General features: G+C 35.4%; 1 protein-coding gene across 7 annotated transcripts in view; it reads right to left on the reverse strand.

Moving 5' to 3' along the window:
- Nucleotides 1–541: 541 nt before the first annotated feature.
- PCDH7 (protocadherin 7) overlaps nt 542–17913 on the reverse strand; it is a 401378-nt gene continuing 384006 nt past the window's right edge. For 3 of the 7 annotated variants that reach the window (XM_033105872.1, XM_033105871.1, XM_033105870.1), the window contains one exon: nt 542–4842. In XM_033105872.1, coding sequence (XP_032961763.1) covers nt 4466–4842 — 377 coding nt within the window. In that variant the 3' untranslated portion in view covers nt 542–4465. The remainder of the gene's footprint in view (nt 4843–17913) is intronic. The other 4 variants (XM_033105875.1, XM_033105873.1, XM_033105869.1 and 1 more) reach the window with 3 other exon arrangements.

Consider the following 17913-nt stretch of genomic DNA (forward strand, 5'->3'; position numbering starts at 1 on the left):
AGAAAGATAGCAAATGACTGAAAAAATATAAAACAAGTACAGGAAATTCAACTGCAGGATAAATGAATAAGATAGAGATTCTATTATTTGCTATCATATCACATTATAGGTTTTGTTTGTTTCTAACTTTTTTGTATTTATCATTGCTTTAGGTTAAAAACAAGCAGAGATGCCTTTACAGAGATACAATTTGACTAAAAATTTAGTCTTAAATGTGAACATTCTCTATGTAACACCTGAAAAAAAAATCAATCTCTACATTAATGACGAGAAGTTCTTTTAATATTTAAAAGCCAGCTAGGTAAATGTCTCAGAAATTATTTTGATGAAAGTGATGAATTTAAATTCCATTCCATTATAAGGCAAAGATTTATGACAGTTATACACAGTACCCCACAGATCAAAAACTACTGCAGCATTACTTTCCTTACTATATCTTGATTTAGCAGAAATCAAACCGTTTTAAATCAAAGTGGCACATGCATCCATTCACTTCTCGTCCAATCAAAATGGAATTACCTATCAACAGAGAAGTACACTTACAAGTGTGAAACCATTTGACCATGTTATATTTTAATTTGCAGAGACAAAAATGACAAGCAATTTATTTACATAAAACTGTACAAAAACAAATTAAATTATGTAAAGTATTTCATAAATAGTTGGACGTGTGTTTAATACATTTCGCCATGTTTAGCATAGTTGCGTGCATAGTGACTCATAATAAACGATGATAAATTGTTCTCTGCTTCACTATCAACATCCAAGTAGCAGAACAATAGTCAATGATTAACATTACAAACAGATCGTACCACACGGAATGCAAGTGCTTTAAAATGTAGGAAAAGCCTTTTGAAAGTAAACCCTAGGTAGCTGGGAAAATGACGCCTTCCTCCAGATGTTATATATACCTCTGCCTGGGTCACAACTCAGAAGCTTTACAATATTCATGATCATATTCACTCTCTTTTTGTTTTCCTTAAGGACAGATGTATATTTATCACCGATACTGTATTCTTAGATATCTCAGGACTTTTTTGGGATGGTTGTTTGATGCTCAGCAGTTTCTTCTGATCTGTGTGTTTTATTTTACTTTCTTATGAAACAGCTTCCTAGGGTAGCCTTTCAGCCAGACATCTTCAATAACATCTTAAGTCCTCTCCCCATAAAAATAATGCCTCTTGTTTTCTGAAACTCAGGCAGCAGGCCAGTCACAAACCATACAGAAATGATATCTGGAGGTTCAGAATGAGCATTAGATTTTAGACTGAAGCTACAGACGTTTTAAAACACATAATTTATATAGTTACTCATTAATTTATAAATGTGTCCTAATGTATAATGCATGCAAATTCACTTGAGATTCTTGTGTACAGAAATGAAGTATGGTTTATATACTGTACAACCAAAATGAAACAGCAGCTACAGTAAAAATAACAAAAAGGAAATAAAGAATAAAAATTCTAAATCAATATTTTTATCTTGCAAGATGGATTGATTTTACCCCTGATAATATCTTCCTGTGTTACTATTAACAATAAATGCTTTAGCCTTCTAATCAGAATTAAGCAGCCTATATTAACACCTTAATTCTGTTATATGAATGAATGATATTTAAGACTGGTCCATTATCTGAGTTTGTCAGAAGGCAAATTTTTAATAAATCATTTATTATTTTCAGAAAATAAACATGGATAAATATACAAGATCAAAAAAAGTCGGGAATAGCCCATTTCCCCTCATTGTCCAAACCCAACAACCGTTTTTTGTTTTTTTTTTTACCATAACAACAGGTATAAAAGGCACAGTTGCTTATTTTGCATTCACTCATTTATTTTTTTTTTGTTTCTTTTTATTGTTTTTTCAAAAGCACTCTATATATGGAGTGGCACCATATTTAGCCTATTCAAAATAAAAGTCATACAAACACAAAATATATTTCTGTGTCATGCCAGCTCATTATATAATAAACATGTTATGATAGCTAATTCTACTAGAATTACTGTGAATACTTACAGTACACTGAATTTTATTCTTTCACACCCATTTTAGTTTTAAAGAGAGGCTCACAAGTTAAATGACAATGATATGGCTGTCTTGAATGTGGTGCAAACATCATTGGGGAATGTGAATCCAATTAATCTGAAGGTCCAGGTGACCTGTATTAGCTTTATAGACAACAGAAGGGTTTTATGACAGAGTGAAATGAGCTATCTAAAGATTTCAAGTGTCTCTGAAAGAAAAAAAAAAATGCTTTAAAAAAATGCGGGTTGAACACCTGTGTTATGCAATTATTTCCTTTGTAACGTGCAAGAAAAAATATGTTTACATTTCATAAGTATCTTTAGAAGTATTTTGTCTTAATAGGTACTTACAGATTATACAAGGCAGAACTGCTTTAATGCAGTTTCCTAACAAAGTACTAGAATTGCATCTTTCCATAATGTAAATAATAATTAAACACAAACATGTTCAATTATTGATATTTTAGTCCAATGTTTTTGTTTCAACTACATATCTTCTTTCATCCTAACTATTATACATAAACTAACATCAAAATGAAAACTCTTTTTAAAAAGGATCATAAGGAAATGACCCCAAAAGAGAACCCCACCAAACAGATAAGTGTTTTTCAAAGATAAGCATTTTGATGGCCTATAGTGAATTGACAACCTATATTCCAGGCTGCTTCACTTTATAGTCTAAGAAATTCTGCAAAGCATGAAACTACCCAAAGCTACATTGTTTCTACAGTTTGATAGAGAGCAATCAAGGCTATGCCTTAACCAGGTTACAAACATTCCGTATGGGAACGTAGGCTCTCTTCCCATTATTATCCCCTATTCTGTCCCTGGATTGTCACTTTTCGTTTGAGTGTCCCAGCTCAATTTCCAATTGCATTAAATCACCCTCTATAGAGCAAGTGACTCAAAATCTGCATACCGTTTCTTTTTATTACACTGAGAAAACTGCTTATTTTCCAACTTTGAGATGTACATACTATGAGATATGCCACTGCCCAGAACTCATTTCTTTCATGTGCAGTCTGGATTTGTCTTAAGACATATATTAAAAAATGTTCAAATCGCATTAGTGACAAAGTCAATTAGAGTGTCACCTTATTTTAATGTTGTGAGTCTCAAAATAGTGCATATTGCACGGGTTTTAAAATTAATGTACTCGTATTATTTGGAAGTGTGCGGTGAACACATAAAATATGCAATTGCTAATTTGAAATATGGATAGTAACACCAGCAAGCATATCTGGATTCTAAAATGGTAATAGTGAACTTCATTTATAAGACGTCGTGCCAATGTATCGGTCTTTCCTTCCTTACCCACAAATGTGATTTTAGAAAGTGGAATCTTCCCTGATAATATTATTTTGAAATTAAACTTGAATCTCAACTAATTGTGTAATAGAATACCAAAAATACATCTCATTAGTTTCTCATTTTCTGAACTTTCAAAGAAAATCCATTTTAGAAGGAAAAACGTTTTCTGGGTATAGAGACTATGTAAAATAAGCCAGTGTTTTGAGTGTTTCTGTGTGTGAACAGGTTCAGTTGCTTCTGCTGCTTAATGGATTTCCACGTCAAGACCAAATCTGCTTCATGATTTCCCTGATCTGCCGTATGATCTTTGGCCTTTTAATGACACAATTAACTGATCCAGTTAGTTTATAATAGTGATGCTTTTCTGAAAAAAAAAAATATATCATTTTTACAAATTATAATTTGTGTACTTGATACACATGGTCAAGATTGTGTGTATAATAAGAATATTCAATGAAGACGTGGAATTGAAGTTGGTGCTCTTAACTTGAAAAGAACAACAGATGCTAGTTTTGGGACTGCAATCTCCAATTGGGTATTGTGTAGCTCTCAGCCTTTGATAGAATATTAAAGCTGTAATCTTCCCAAAATGCTTCTTAGAGAACCCCCCTTTATAAGACTGTTTCATTAGAGGGACTTCTTCATTTTGAGGGATTGCCTTTCACGGTAATTAATCATATTCTGATGGTATGTCTGAAATATATTTAACCTGATATACTTTTTTTTTTGATCAGCCGGATGACATTCGAACTAAATCAAAGTGACTAAAATCATGCTTCAGCTTAGGGATAATGAGAATGTGTTGTGTTCTGCTAATCAGGCCTATTACCATGAAAGAAACTTGCAACCATCTTTGTGTTTGGGGGGAGGGGGAGCGGGGAGAGGGAGAGGGGTGTTGGAATCAGTGAGGGAGTTGGACATGCAAGTAACAAGGATGGTTTCTACATTGTACATTACAATCAGGCTAACGGTATCGCTAAAGGCCTGATCTGGAGGCGTAAGTGGCAGGCAAAGCTTTGTCTCTTTGGTAGCCCCCTCTTTTTGATTAAACGGTTTTGCTTTGTAAGGTTTTTCGCCCCTTATTCTCCTTCTCATACACGAAAAGAACTTTGCTGTTGATTCTGTATAGCCTACAGGTAAACTTCTCTTCTAGTGAGAGTATTGACAGGAGATGGCTTGTATTCCCCTGTTTTTGTAAGGGGAATATCCTCAGGGTTGGCTTCCTCATTTTTGCTGAAACTAGCTGCACTGAAGGTCTCATAGGATGAGGTCAACTTTTTGTTCAGGAGGTTTCTGTTGCGGTCGCCCATAATGGCGGCCTCGCCATTGGCCAGCTTTTCCTGGCTTCCTCGTTCATCAACAGGCATGAAAGTGGAGAGTTTGGGCTGGCTCTTCTTCCTCTCTGGAGAAGTGCGGACCGGCATCCAGCAGGAGTCTGAGTGGCCATATTCATCACACTCACGGGTGCATTTCCCAGTCAGGGCTACATCTGGAAGAGGTCTTGAATCTGAAATTCACAAAGAAGGAGCCATTAGAGTTGGACATTCCTCAACAGGCTTTCCTGATCTGTATGAAATTGGAGGGAGAAAATCTGTGTGTGTGTGTGTGTGTGTGTGTGTGTGTGTGTGTGTGTGATATATCTATATCTAGATATAAATATATAGATATAGAGATATATATTCTTTACCATGTTAATTTCCTTTTTTCAACACCCTACAGCTCATCATCCCATAGAAAAGTTTTCATTTCCTGTCCATTAAAGATAAGGTTTTGCAAAAACTTCAGATAATTATAGAAAGAGAGGAAGGAATAAACTGATAAATTTAAGTGTGTAGAAGAGAGAGGGATTTTGGCATTTGTTACAGGACAGGGACCTGTGTATATTCTCAAGTAGAAATAGAGTTCATACATATAGTTGTATCAGTGTAAATTTTTCCATATGCATAAGAAAAGTTATTAAATCCAAATACATAATTTTCTGTATTTATAAATTATCCCAGAAATCACGTACTTTTGCCAATTGGATTCCTTCCTGCTTATACATTATTCATAGAATGCAAATATGCAAAACCTTATATTCAAAATACATTCTAAGACATCAGGGTGACTCAGAAGTAGAACCTAAATTGACAGTACATTATGTGGTAAAAAATAAAAAAGCAAGTACAAGTAGGTTATGAGTGAGAGCATACTGGCAATATCACCACCTCCCCCCCAACCCCCATCCCCCCACCATGTCAGGTGACCTATATATGTGCTGTAGGATAATCCACTGAGTATTCACATGGAAATACATTTGCAAAGATGTTTGCTGAATGAAACTGTGTGAAATGCAATGTATTGAGTAAATATAGTAAGGCTCTTAAAGTTTTGATGAACTAGCATGTACTCCTAATTAATGGTATTGACTAGTGTAATGGAAAATATTTTCTATTTCTATAAAGTTATGCTGTATCTAAGAATTCTTAGGAATCAAGATTAAAGATGGCAGTTAAGAATTACCTGTATGTGTGATTAAAATCATTATGTGTGTCTATCTTCTTTGGATAACAGTTATATATTTTATTACTATTACAAATATTTTTTTAACAGACTTTGTTTTTTATTTGAGAAAGAGAGAGTGAGATAGACAAAATCCTTCTCCACCTCAACAGGTTCTAACAGAATAACCTCTAGCGTTTTATTTAATATATTTTATAGCTTATTTTATTGCCAAACAAAAGAACATAATATGACTGTGCTCCAATTTATATCATACGGTATCATTTTATTACAAGGTTTGGGAATTAAAAGACTGACAGTATTCGACCTCTGTAAATATATCCACAACAAATGGAATTACTGAGATTTACATGTACATAATCCTGGGTAGCTTTGGTTTAAAACAGAAGAGGGAGTTGTATAACTTATTCCCAACATATTTATATGCTCTGCTTTTGTCCCCACGTGCCATGCCCTGTAGTTTAACATTGTATTCCTATTTTGTCATTCATTTGTATAGGGTTTTTAGGACTTTTACTTTGGCAAATCTCCTAAATAAAGCAGTCCAATGTTGCATGTCATTTTTTCATTCAGTGATAGATAACTGAAATATTGACATTTGTCAGCCCATTGATTTTTGAACCACTGTCGCCTGAGATTTTTATATTGTGTGCTGAGAGTTCAACAAGGAAATGCCAGCACTCTTCAAAGAAAATCTAGAATTACTTTTTTCTCTCCCAAAGGCAAAAATGTAGTTGCACATGCTGCTATTTGATTTCTAAGTGGGCAGATCTTATTAATTTTATTGTCAAAAGCAAAAGCACTTTCCTCTTTAGTTTTTCATGCCAAATTCCCTCTGTGTTTCTCAAGCACATATTTTAGATGCATTTTAAAAAAAAATCACACTATTGACAAATTTTATGAATGGTTTATGTAATATAGTTAGTTTAAATGAGCAAACTGTGAGTCCTTTAGGAATATTTCACATCTTGGGTTACTTTGTTTATTTCAAGTTGACCTAAATGCTTTGAACAGGGGAAAACAAAACAAAACAAACAAACCAAAAAACCTTATAAAAACCCAAAGTTTAAGATCAGGTCTATTTGTCACTCTAAAGATTTTTTTTTTCCCCTTCATTGCTTTAACAAGTTGAAACTTCTCTTTTTCTCTTCTGATAGTGCTTAGCAAGGACACAAGACAATAATCAGGAATTTAGCTACTGAAATAGGAAAAATCTCTATGAATGTGGTTGTCATCCCTGCAGAAATGACCCCAATGGAGACCGTGGAGAATGGTCTCCATCTCTCTAAGTTTACTTAAGCCTCACACAATGTATCAGTTTACTTAAGCGATGATTTACACACCTTTCAGAAATTAATTTACATTTTAGTTTGAAATTTGCAGTATTTTGTTTTCCCTTTGTTCGAGATGCATTTAGAGACAGCTCAGAGGGCTACATTAGTACTCTAACAACTCTTCTTACCTGTGCTTTAACTTGTGGACCTGAACTCCCTGTAGCTCATGAGAAATTGCATTCATTTAGGTTGACTCAATTTCCAATCAACTAGATGTGAGAAACCCTTCAATTCCTTCCCTCAGAATAAACTTTATAGTTTTGGTTACTTCCTGCTAAAATTGATTTCCTCGTATTGCTTTTAATGCGAGGTAGTTTGTCATTTCTGCCATCAGCCCCATGTGTGGGCTGCCACATCTCTATCCAAGTAGCATGGCTTTTAATGAGGATCTCCTGTCATTTCCAAAGTCAAACACTTGATTGGGGACCACAGTGGAAGCTGATAAGCCTAATTGGCTGGGACATGTTGCAGTGTTTGTCATCAAATTTAGAAAATAATCAAGAAAGGCTATAAGAGATTCATCACGAGCAATCAAAACTTCTAATCTTGATGACTCAAATGAATCCTCAAAAGAAACACCAATGATTAACAAATGCAATTTGTATTATGATGCAATTTATTAAGGGAAGGCCTGAGTGGAATACTATTTTTCTATGTTTCTATGTTTTCTTATTTTAAGTAGGCAAATACATAGTATAAATCTTCAAAAACATAAAAGTTATATAAGGTCTTAGAGAATCACCAAATATACTTCTTCCTTTCATAAAAGATATACTCATAAAATGTCTTATTTTTTGTGGGATTATAGAGGCAGACCTTCCACAACTAGTAATCCTTCTTAGTCTTTCAGTCTTTCACAGTAGATGTGTTTTCAACATTGAGAACATTATTTCATACTTTAGTTTACTACTATTCCCTTTAATTTTGATCAGAGTTAAAATGGAAAACAGTTAATCACTACTCTTGCTAGTTGGTATGGATTAAATAAAAAAAAAATACAATGGAATATAATGGTATTCTCTATCAACATTTTCCACAACAAAGTCAGTTTCTTAGAGTCAACCCCAGCCCCTGAGTCAATCATATCAATCCTGAGAAGACCGGGAGTAAAAATGGTACCCATTAGGTCCTGTTGTTGCTGTAGCATTATTTACAGTTTTTCATTTTCACTGAGTTATGCTATTAACTAGAATCATCACATCATTTTGGAGAGTTAAAGTCCTTTCTTAGATATAAAGTTAATTTCCCTCTTGAAAGTACACAGTTTTAAGCCATCATAATAGCAAACAATTTTAGAACAACTTATTACATATAAAGTACTTTGCCACATATCATCCCTTTCGCTTATCACCTGTGGGGACAGAGCCCCAGAGAGCAGTTTCCAGGCTCTCGGCCTCACGTGGAGGGGTGCTGGCTCGGGTAGTAGATGGCCGTCATCTGTGGCTAGTTGGCCATCAGCTGTAACCATTGAGCCATTGGCCACTAATATAACTGCTGCGGCTGCGTTGGGGACTCAAGGAGAGTTGAGGGAAGTCAGAGAGTTGGTCGGTTAGCAGAAAAGCAGACAGCAGGTCGCACGTCGTGTGAATCCAGCCTCCAGTGAGACTATAGTGGTATGACTCCCCTACCTATGGCTACGTGGGTGTTCCTTTTTGGCCTCACTATATACTGTGTTCTTATGTAGGGGGCGGGAGCAGAGACCCCGCATGACACCCCACATGATACACCACAACCAAAAGGTGAGGGTTGAAGCAGGGAGGGATGCAGCTTATGCGTGAGCTGAGGCCGAAGAACAAGCATTTTGACTTCTGCTTTAGTGTATCCCATTACACCGCACTGCTCCTTCTTAAATTATAACAGCTGGATTATTTGGAGATCAATTACAATATTGCTACCTATAACCATAATTAAAAGCTACAGTCTCCAAAGAAAGAGAGAGAGAGAGAGAGAGAAAACACGTATCTGAGCAGCATAGGAAATAGATGCCACAAAGTAAAAAAATTTTACTACTCCATGAAAAAAAAAATGGCACATCCTCCCTAAAACTATACATAAAGGAAATTATAACTAATATAAGAAGTTGAGTTCTTTCTCTAAAAAGAAGGGTATTTGTTCTTTAAAATTGTAGGGTAATGTCATGCAGGAGTCACGCAGGGTCTCTAGTCCTGCTCCCCACATAAGAACGCAGGATGTGGCTAGGCCAAAAAGGAACACCCATGGAGCCATAGATAGGGGAGTCATCTCACTACAGTCTCCTTGGCGGCTGGGTTGGAGACACAGGAAGCAGGAGCCACAGAATCCGCAATCCACACTCTACCACACTCCACGCTTGCTAGCTGCAATCCGTGCTTGCCAGCTAAGCCACCATCTTCTTGCTAACCCGCATTTTCTGCTAGCGTAGCCACGGCATTATATTAGTGGCCAATGGCTCACTGGTTACAGCTGATGGCCATCCAATCACAGTTGATGGCCATTTACTACCTGAGCCAGCACCTTTCCACGTGAGGCTGAGAGCCTGGAAACTGCACTCCTGACTCTGTCCCCACAGTAACATTGTGAGGGGTGAAATGTGTAATTATTGCTTTGTCTTGTACACCTGAAACTAATTTTAAAAAAGAAAATAAAATAGTCACAGGGATGTAAAGTACAGCATAGAGAATATAGTCAATATATTGTAAAAACTATGTATAGTACCAGGTGGGTGCTGGACTTATTGGGGGGATCACTTCATAAATTATGTAAATGTCTAATCACTACACCTGAAGCTAATATAAAATAATATTAAATGCAAACTATAATTGAAAAAAACAATAGTCACAGGATACAAAGTATAGCATAGGAGTAGTCAATAATATTTTAATAACTATGTAGGGTTCAGATGGGTACTATACTTACTGGGGTGATCTCTTTGTGAGGTATACAGATGTCTAATCACTATGTTGTTTTCTATACCTGAAACTAATATAATATGGTATGTCAATGATAATTGCAAAATAAATTTTAAAAAACTGCAGGTTAGGTGAGTGGGTAGGGGAAAGATGGTGTTATCATGACTTTATCAAGAATGACAGATAGACAAACCATCATAGAATCATTAGAATAACAAGGAAAGCTCAGATTATAGAGGCATTTAATGCTTCCAGAAGCTGTCCTACACAATTCAGAAACCATTAGAGGCATCCTTATTATAAAACATCGCTGGAATTGTTAGACTCTTAAGACAGCACTGCATCAGTGAAGATTTTCATACGCAGAGTTTGCATTCTGCCAGAATCCTGGATACCCACCCTACTCCAGGTCCTTGGCTTACAGCGGAAGATACAAGGTTATTTGTATTTCCTAAGAGAAGGCATGAGAATGTTGCATTTAGTTTTAAAATACTCCCAATTAGTTTTTCTCTCGTTTTGTAAAAGCTCAGATACCTAATGCTATATGCACCATTTGCTTTTTTGTCTAATAAGTAAATGACTTAATTCCCTGACCACGTGAGATACATGGGTTGTTACTTAATGTATAGACATCCCAGACATTCACATGATTCCTACGATCTGTTCTTTAAAATCAAGCACTAGCACATTTTTAACATTAGTTGACAAAATTCTGCAATGAAAAATTGTGATATTCTCTTCTTGAGGGAGAAAACTACACATATAGGCACGTTTTAAAAAATATGTGTTTATTTTTCTGTTTATACTTCTTGACTTCCTGTTATACGAAGGCTTCTTTTTCTAGAGTTACCCTTAAATTCTGGTGAAATTTGGTGGAATATGAAAAAGTTTTACAAAAGGGTAAAAAAAAAGATAATTGGTAGTGGATTTCCAACAAATATTTTAATATTCTCTTTACTTGCTTTAAGTCCAAAGGAAAATATCTCCTTTACTCAAATGATTAAATGGAATGCTTTATTTTAAATAGCTGTCAAAAAATGACCTTGTTTTAACTTAAATAACAGAACTGAGAAGAAACTAATGTTCATTAGCCAAATTTTTTATTTGAAAATTATTATTTTAGCCAATAAAGCTTAGGTGTGAGAGGACAAGATTAAAAAGTTAGACACCAAGTTGGACTTGGCTCTTTTATATAAATAAACTCAAGATTATTGCCTTTTGCCGGTTTGGGGAATTTGGAAAGACGAGAAAGACAAGCACTTAACATTTCATGGAGGAGGTGGAAATCACTGACTCAGACAAACAGTTTCTAATCCTGTAAATATCTGAACATTTTCCAAAAGAAGGGGAAATTTACAGTTATGTGTCACTCCAGGCTCCAAGGGGGTCTAGATTTCTACATAGTGTTCTAATTTATCATAAAATCACATGATCCAATCAAATTAGAAGAGGATATAAGGATCGCTTATCCACCCAACCCCTTACTTCAGTCTCATCTAGACCTTCCCTCAAAGGGCAGTAAATTCATCAAAAGAACAGGAAATCTGGAGTACTAACATTGGTGAGTGTGATTCCAGGCACATAATTATCAGCTGTATGACTTTGAATATAATTTCTCTGAGCCTCCAGATCATCAGAAGTGTGATAATAATGCCTACTCCCCGATTTCTTGTGGGATAAAAGGGTTAATGTATATAAAGCCCATAGCGTGGTTTCTAGTGTAGTATTCATGTTCAGTAAACAGTAGGTCATAGCCCCTGCACAGATTTAAGGAGGTAGAGGTTTGTTGTTGTTGTTGTTGTTTTCTGTCTGCAATGTTCTATGAGTGAAATGGATAGTGCTTAAGGAAATGGGTTCTAGATTAATATCCTAACCGTTGTCACTTAGTAAGTGTATAATCATAAACAAGTTGTCTAATTTATTTCAATTTCCTCAGCTGTATAATGGGCATAAGATTGAATTAACTTTTTAGGATTATTGTAAGGTTTAAGTGTGTTAACCTCGGTAAAGTACTTGTAATAATTCTTGGAACACACAACACCCTCAGTAAATATTAGGTGCTTTAGGCACACAATCCCTTATTCGTAATTCAATAATCAAAAATATCTTGGAAAACCAATAGTTATATTTTTCCAACTTTTTACAACAAGTTTGGCTTCAATACAAGTCTATTTTTCATCTTTATTTAGCTCACATAGTGTCAATATTTATGTTTTACTGTGGAAATACTATGTCTCATTAAGGGTACTATATCAGACTCTTGCAGATTTTAAGAAATAATATATGAAACATGCATGATTATACATTTTCTAAAATATGAAAGGTTCTGAATTTTGAGATATATCTGGCCCCAAGGGTTTCAGATAACTTATTGTGTAATTAATGCCAATCATCAATCAAAAGGACTTGTATTTTGAGTAAATTTTCCAGTAGTACTAATGGATTTATGCTGATAGAATCTGCAACATACCAGAGCTATCATCTATTCAGGAAAATACTGGTATACTGGTCACCATATCCTGGTTACTCTATGTCAGGTATCTCTTAATACTTAACACTATTAAGCTAAAGAAGGTTCATTCAGTATGTGTCATTATGGTTGCTCAAAACTAAAGTGCAAGGTACCGGCCCGGTGGCTCAGGCGGTTAGAGCTCTATGCTCCTAACTCCAAAGGCTGCCGGTTCGATTCCCACATGGGCCAGTGGGCTCTCAACCACAAAGTTGCCAGTTCAATTCCTTGAGTCCCGCAAGGGATGGTGGGCAGCGCCCCCTGCAACTAAGATTGAACTGGGCACCTTGAGCTGAGCTGCCGCTGAGCTCCCGGATGTCTCAGTTGGTTGGTGCTCATCCTCTCAACCATGAGGTTGCCAATTCGATTCCTCGACTCCTGCATGGGATGGTGGGCTGCGCCCCCTGCAACTAGCAACGGCAACTGGACCTGGAGCTGAGCTGCGCCCTCCACAACTAAGACTGAAAGGACAACAACTTGACTTGGAAAAAAAAAAGTCCTGGAAGTACACACTATTCCCCAATAAAGTCCTGTTCCCCTTCCCCATTAAAAAAATCTTAGAAAAACAAAAAAAACAAAACAAAAAACAAACAAACAAAAATACTAAAGGGCAAATGCTCTATTATTTGAAGTTATCTTTATAACCTAAACATATGAACCTCACAATCATTTTCACTTGAAAGAAAAAGAAACTTTCCAGCTTGCTATCTTGCTTTGCCTGCATGGGCCACAATACAAGAAGGAGCTCCATTTTAATAATATGCCAAAAATTAGCAATAAAGTAATCTAAGAGGCTGAAAATGAAAGAGCAACAACAAAAAGCAAGACAAATACCTGAAATGCCATGTATCCCTCATACATCAAAAATAATGAAACAAAAAAAGCCATTCAACAAAGGTCTATGCAGATTTCATGATATGTGTACATGCTTGCTTTAAAATGCAATGTAAGGTCAGAGATTCCTCCAATATTACACACGCCCCTTTGTAATGTGACATCACTGTTCCTACTGTCAAGATGTACATTCCATTCCTGCATGCCTTAGAGCTGGGCTAGCTTTGACAACTACAACGTAGCAGAACTAATACTATGCTATTTCCAGACTAGCTCTCAAGAAGCCTAGCAGCTTCTGCTTTTGCCCTGGGAATCCTGTGATCTCCATCCTGAGAGATACCATGATCTAGTCTCTTTGAAGATAAAACACTATTTGAGAGGGAGACTCAGCTGTCCCAGCAGAGCCTACCCCCAGCCAACGCCAGGAGAATACAGCCACGCTAGGGAGCCAGGCAGAAGTAGCAGAAAAACTGAGCAGCCAATCCACAGAAATGTAAGAAGTAATAACTTTGTTCTTTGAAGCCTCCAGGCTATATTTGTTTGTTTGTTTGTTTGTGTTTGTTTGTGTGTGTGGAGAGTTCGTTGATATAGTAATAGATCATTGAGCTAATGATCATGGATGTATTACATTATCTGCAATAAATAAACTGCTTCAACCAACAGCCTGAGATCGAAAACAACATATTCTACCTCTTTGATGCCACCCTATCATCGGAAAGAAACTGACAAATATTACTGGAAGTCCAACTCTTCAAAAGGACATTTTTTTGAGATATATACACATTCAATTAAGAAGTTCTGGAAAGTCTGATCCTGTAATTACAGGATTTTACTTCATTATACCTACCAGGGCTGTAGTTCAGACTGACATGCCAAGACAACATTAAAATGTTTAAACACGTTTGAAAGCATCAGCAACTTTTCTCCATACCTCAGGCTAAATTCAGTTAAACAGCAATTGAATGTATTTCAAGAAGCATTTACTGCTGTGAGGCTTAGACCATTGTCATTCTGAATGTGGCGTAATCGTCTACAGGGGAGACTGTGCACGCCATGTCTCGGCAGTCTGGCTGAATCAACTCAAGCATGAATCTACTGGTCGGCACATGAAAACTGCACTACAGCAGAAAATGTACGGTGACTTCTTGGGAGCGATCAATTTATGCACATCAGAGATCTGCCTTCACCTTGATTCCTCTCTCCACACACACATGCAAAATTAGAGGCATTGGTTAAGAGAGTGTTAGGGAGCAGAATAGAAGAAGATACTCCGAGGTTGATCAACAGAATTTACCCAACCCAGAAAGAGACTGGGGACATTTATTACACAAGTAAGCAATTGATTATTCCTCTGAAAATAGACCCAATTCTGTTTTTTTGACCATTGGTATTTATTTTCCACTGCAATAATCATAGTTTTCACGATTTTCCTCTTAGTCTCTTGGGTTATCTTATAGTAGAAATTATTTGCTTCATGTGTCATTGACTTTAATAATCTGATGAAAACTAGAAGTATTGCCTTCCCCCATAAGTGCAGACAAGTACCCATAAAATTTCAGTGGGATTCAAGATACCTGAGTTACAGTTGGAAGTTAATACTTTGTTCCTCTTGGTGGATGAGAGAAGAAAGGATCAAGGATCTCTCTCTCTCTCTCTCTCTCTCTCCCCCCCCTCTTCCTCTCTCTCTCTCTCTCTCTCTCTCTCTCTCTATATATATATATATATATATATATATATAATTTTATATCTTTTATATATATATAACTTCATATTATATATAATATATATAATTTCACTTTACATATTTTTACTGAGATATATCACATACCATAAAATTCATCCTTTTAAAGTGCATAGTTAAGTGATTTATGTTATTTTCATGATGTATAACCATCACCACTATCTATTTCCAGAATATTTTCATCTACCCCCAAAGAAACACTACCCATTAGCTGTCACTGTGATTTCCTCTTCCCTAGCACCTGGCAAATCTATTTCCTGTCTCTATGAATTTTCTTGTTCTTGACATTTCGTATAAATGGAATCGTATAATACATGGCATTTTGTATCTGGCTTCTTTCACTTAGCATAATGTTATCAAGGTTCATCTGGGTTATAGCATGAGTCAGTACTTCATTCCTTCTCATGGCTGAATAACATTCTATATATGTATCTACCATAAAACGTTTACCTATACATCAACTGATGGACATTTGGGTTTTCCAATCCATTATTTTTATCGGTACGTATGCTTGTATATTCCACGTTTCTCTTACAAATAACATGGAGCAAAATTGCATTTCTAAAATTTAATCTGTCTCTGTCTTTTAACTTGTAAGCTTCTTCCATTGTGATAACTGTCATTGGGATCTATTTCTAGTATTTTATTTTTTCATTTCTATTTGTCATGCTATTTCCTTTTTAATAATATTTATTGTGGTGACATTAATAAAATGATATAGGTCTCAAGTGTACAGTTCTATAATACATCATTTACATATTTCATTGTGTGTTCACCAAGAAAAGGTATATTTTTAGACTTGTTTTTTTTCCTTTTTGTGTTAGAATCAAATTTTAAGAAATATTTAACAATTCAACATACAGACTTGAAAAATAGAAATTACATGTGGTAAATTAGTTGCCATTCAAGCTGTGACAAAAAGATTTAAATGAAAAAATCATAAAACATGTATGTAGAAGTTTCCTTCTACATACAACTTTCCTTCTACATATCATTTAGGTTTGATTATGTTAATATTTTGGTAGGTCATTTAAATGTCCAAATCTAAAACCCACAATAACTTATAAGGCTTTGTATAAATAGCAATGGTCAGAGATGGATTTTACTGATTGCTGATCAATTTTAAAACACGGTTTCTTTCCTAGAATCTACATCCAATATTTGCTTCAAACCAGTGTCTTGAATTGCTTGCAATTCACTTACCTAAAAAAGAGGGATGAAGTGATGAATTCTTATAATTATGGAAGTTTATACAAAAACAGTAATGATCTAGATGAGTATTTCTGTTTTAAGTTAATAAAATGTATTGGCCACTTTATATTGGTTTTACTATAAAGTGTGATGCGGGTACTGGTAAAAAAGCTGCAAGTATCAAATTAGAGTCACTTTCCTGTACCGTATGAAATATTCAGTTTTCATTATTGGCCATAAAGTTGTAGAACGTATATCCTACAATAAATATTAATATTGTATTTTGGAATACATGTTTATTATAAAAATAATACATAAAGGCTGTATTAACTGTTAGAATATTATCTTTATATTGTAGTATTGAAGGCAGTGCCCATTTTATCTTTGCTTCCCCACATAACATGTAATTCTGTACAAAGAGGTTGCAAAAAGGAAAACTGAAAAAAATTTTTAAAAATATCAAATAACTCCTGTTAGTAGTAAGTAGCTGGTATCAAATACCTGAATACTTAATGCAAATATGCTAAATATTACAATAAATTAATGTCATATTTGGTGATGTCTTAAGGAGGAAGAGAAATATTCCATTGGCCAAAATGTGATATAAGGTTTTCTATGTATTTTTTTCTAGGTATTATTTTGTGTGAAAGTCTAAAATAAACTGTGTTAAATTTCAAATCATGTATGAAGTAGAACTGTAATGTAACATGATTACTTTTTACAGAGGGGCAAGGCGTAGCTATTTAAGTTTACTGAAGTAATATATGATTATTATTTTTTTAATGTGGCAAAATCACAGTACCCATTCATTTCCTCCTTCAGTGTAGGGATCCTGAGAAACAATACAATTATTCTAATGGTATGGCCATTTTCAAAACATATTCTCAAACTTTTTTCATGGAATTACCTATTGAAATACCTCACAAGTAATACAGAAAAGCTTATCTAGTTGGAAAGAATGCTGTAATAACAAGCTGTGTTGTAATTGATTTTTATTAGTTATTGTGATTTGGGAGAAAGAGTTCCTCCTTCTGTTCCTTACTGAGGAAGTTTTCACAAAAACATTGCATTTTGAAGCTTTATTGAGAGATAAGGCCCTGAAAGCTTTTGGTAGGAGCAGAAAACCAATTCTTGGGAGAGTTTTAAAATAGTTGGAATGCTGGCCCCTTACTATGGTCAATAAGTTGATTAGTTGAAACTAAAATTGCCAATCACAATTAGGACTTAAAGAGTATTAAAGAACTGGAGAGAGTGCAGGGCAGGTTAAAAAAAAAAAAAAAGGAAAAGGAAGGAAATGATCTCTGATGACTAGCAAACAGGACTCAATGAGCAGCTAAAGTGGGGGAAATCAATGAAGCAATTCTGGATCACTTTGCTTCATTGATTTTTGCAGCTCATTGAAATGTTTTCCTTTATTTACTTCCTACTGCTTTGGAGAGTGGCAAAGTCTCACTGTTGAACCTCCAGTGGAGTCTGTGATGGGCTGAGAAGCTAGTTCCGGAGATGCTCTCATGTCTGCGTTACACCTTCTCATGCCGCCTGGATGCAGAGGCACTCCTAATGCTCAAAGCGATACTTC

The sequence above is a fragment of the Rhinolophus ferrumequinum genome, chromosome 5 (genome assembly GCF_004115265.2).
Source record: "Rhinolophus ferrumequinum isolate MPI-CBG mRhiFer1 chromosome 5, mRhiFer1_v1.p, whole genome shotgun sequence".
NCBI lineage: Eukaryota > Metazoa > Chordata > Mammalia > Chiroptera > Rhinolophidae > Rhinolophus > Rhinolophus ferrumequinum.